This window comes from Chaetura pelagica, unplaced genomic scaffold (assembly GCF_000747805.2).
Source record: "Chaetura pelagica isolate M959 unplaced genomic scaffold, ChaPel_1.0 scaffold405, whole genome shotgun sequence".
In the NCBI taxonomy this organism is placed as follows: domain Eukaryota; kingdom Metazoa; phylum Chordata; class Aves; order Apodiformes; family Apodidae; genus Chaetura; species Chaetura pelagica.
In genome coordinates, this window is record NW_009953489.1 from 5,676,981 (window position 1) to 5,680,039 (window position 3,059).

The 3,059-nt window shown below is 58.3% G+C and overlaps 1 protein-coding gene across 1 annotated transcript in view; it reads right to left on the reverse strand.

Moving 5' to 3' along the window:
* Positions 1-2,883: 2,883 nt before the first annotated feature.
* The window catches only part of HMCN2 (hemicentin 2), a 35,441-nt gene continuing 35,265 nt past the window's right edge, over positions 2,884-3,059 (reverse strand). Inside the window, exon 79 of the mRNA XM_009998989.1 lies at positions 2,884-3,049. Coding sequence (XP_009997291.1) covers positions 2,884-3,049 — 166 coding nt within the window. The remainder of the gene's footprint in view (positions 3,050-3,059) is intronic.

Here is a 3,059-nt window from a genome sequence, read left to right on the forward strand (position 1 = left end):
CCTGCTGAGGAGCTGACAGCCTTGTAACCACGATTTGGCTGCCTGGGCCTGTCTGCACCCATCAGGCTGCCTGTAAAGTCGTGCAGGCAGCACCCAGGCTTGTGCAACCTTCATTTCCCTACCAAGCCAGGCCCCTGCCCAGGGAGCCTCAGCAGTTCCCTTCCTCACTGGGGCATTTACAGGAAAGCAGCCACAGTTCTCAGAAGGGCTCAGCCCAAGCATGATGCTGCATCTGCAGCTCCTTGCTGGGCAAATTCCCTCCTTTAGCCCCCAAACCGAACCCCACTCCACCTGCCAGCATCACTATCTGCCTGACTAAGCACTTCTGAGACCAGGCACACTCGCTTCCCGAGTGGCTTGGCAGCAGGCAGAGGAAACACCTCCGACTTTTTCCTGCTCAGACACATCATGCTGCACATGTGATGCCTGAAGGATCCACAGCACCTTCTCCTGGGGATGCATCCTGCACTCCAGGAAAGGTGCATGGCCACCAGCGTTTCCAGCTCCAGAAACAGGGCTCATGCCAAGCCTGCCTGCTCAGGAAGGGAGAGCCCCAAAGTTTGGGCGTTAGGTGGCAATAAATCAGAGCAAACAAAGTGAAGGGGAAAGTGGCGGGACTTTCTCAGCCCTGATTATTATTCTGCAGACATTTCCGTGTGAGTTGAAGAAGGGTTTTTACCAGAACAACTCTGGCTGCCCTGCTCAAACACTGTGCTTTTGTTGTGTTTGAAACCAAGGAAAAAAAAATAAATAAAAGGGAAGGGGAATAAAAAAAGCTCAAAACTGTGGTACAAGGAGGAACTGCCTTCGCCAGCCAGGCTGGAAGAGCTGCCTCTGCTCTGGTGAGTGCTGCCTGCAGCTTGGGATGGGGCAAGAAGCAGGGACAGGCTCCCCAATGGTTCCCACAGAAGAGGGATGCAGTGATGAGCCCGATGGTGCTGGGGTTTGCCTCAGCATCATTCCTCCACTTTGTGGGGGTCCCATCCTGCCACCAGAATTCCTAGAGCAGAGCATGGAAGGCACAGGGTGGTGCCAGCTGAGGTCCCAGCTCCCTTCTCCAGAGTGGCCTCAGGAAGATTAGACTAACTCGAAAAAAACCCCACCTCAAATTGAACTAGAAGGGGCTTGTCTGAACCTCCCAGCACTGGGAAGGGGCTGGGAAGAGGCTGGGAACCCCCCCTGCCCTGCTCCTCCAGGGACTAGCACACCCTTCTCCAGCACCCAGAAATGAGAGAAACCCATAGAGAGGGGAGAGCCATGGGCAGGAGTCCCATCCCCAAAGCAAGGGGACCCCTTCCCCCTCCCTATTATGTTATATTCACACTCACCCGTTCCCCAGGGCCCTGCTGCCCTCGGCGCTCCGGTCCGGTGCCTGGAGCATCCTCCTCCTCCTCCTCCCTTATAGCCCGGCGTGGGCAGGCGGAGCCGCCGCAGGACTGTCCCCTCCGTGGGGACCATCCCCGGCGAGGCCCTGCCCTCCTCCTGCCCGCAGAGCACCCGGGGCAGATCGGGGGGGGGTGGTGGGGGTGGTCAGATGGCACAGCGAGCCGGGATGGAGAGGGTGCCTGGCTCGAGCTGGCCGCACGGCTGGCTTAGGTGCTGTCATCCCTGTGCTTCCTCCTCCTCACCTCCTCATTGCCCTCCACAGAGCACCCAGGGGGATCCCAGAGAGGTATCTGACCTTAGGGGTGAGAAAAAGGAGGGGGGAGAGGCAGGGAGAGGCACAAAGAGAAGCCAAAACCCGAGTGTTCAGCGACTGCACCATGTGGAGAGGGAGGGTGAAGGAAAACTCAACTGGAGGAGAAGCAGGAGCCCTGGTGGGTCAGGGAGTGGGTGTTAGGGAAAAAGCACCTTTCCCCCTTTCATGTGCCCAGGACACCCCAGACCAGCAGCAGATCTAGGAGAAAAGGAAACCCCCAACCCATAAGACAGGACCTTTTGGGGATGTCTCAGTGACCCTGCATGGATGCAGCAAGAGCAAGCTCCAGTGATGGGATCTGACCATGGCACCCTCCCCTGGCTGGGCAGCCATCATCAGTCCCAGTCACCTGGGGGCCCCTGGGCTCAGCCTTGAAGCCAGCACCCCCTGCCCTTCCAGCTAGCACTGTGGAACAGAACTAAATGGCATTTTTTTGAAACAGCCTCCACCTGCACCACGTGCACAAAGGGCAAGACTGGACCTTCAATGGCTGGACATTGTCCCCCCTTTGGCAGTGCCTCATCCAGACAACCTCCTTTCCACAGTCCAAGGCCACATAAGGAAGCACCCAAAGCCCCTGGAAATCGGGACTGCTGCTGGGGCAGCCTCCTCCCCCTCCAAATGCTGAAGGAAGCTGTTTTCTTCAGGCTCAGCTGATATTTATCCACAAAACACCTTTATTTGGAACAAAACCATAAATAAATAAGTGTGCGCAGAAAACGAGTGGATTAAAAAATAAAAAATTGCACACAAGGCTATTTCAAATTTAATACGTGGCTGATACCAGAGGTGCCCTGTGCCCACCCCAGCCTGGGGATCACACCCTGCACCTCAGTGGGACCCTCACCAGCCCCTGTCACCCAGCTCAGCCCCCCACCTCACTCTATCTAGGGGCTGATCTCGGCCAAGGCCACCCGGAGCTGTTTGCCCTAGGGCCAGCAGTGCGGGTTGCAGGATTGCAACAAAACCTGATTGCAAGAGGCTGGTGGGACACCTTGTCCATCCCCAAGGACCCTGATGAGTCAGGGACTGGCCCCAGGTGAAGGGGAGAAGCAAGGGGGGCCGGGGAGGACGGAGAGGAAAGGTGCAAGCTCAGCTCTCCCTGAGCCACATGCCCCCCTTGGCGCGGTGCTGAGGGGCAAGAGAAGACATGATCCCATGTGCTCTCCTGCCCCTCGGCTGCGTCAGTAGGGGTAAGGTGAGACGGAGATGATGAGGAGGAAGATGCTGGGTGCTCGCCTCCCGCCCGGGGCCAGCGCCCGCACCTTGAGGCGGTGGGTGCCGGGGTCCCGCAGCGGCCGCAGGGTGGAGATGATGCCTCGACCCCGCTCGGTGCGGAGGGCGAAGGGGCTGCCGGGCT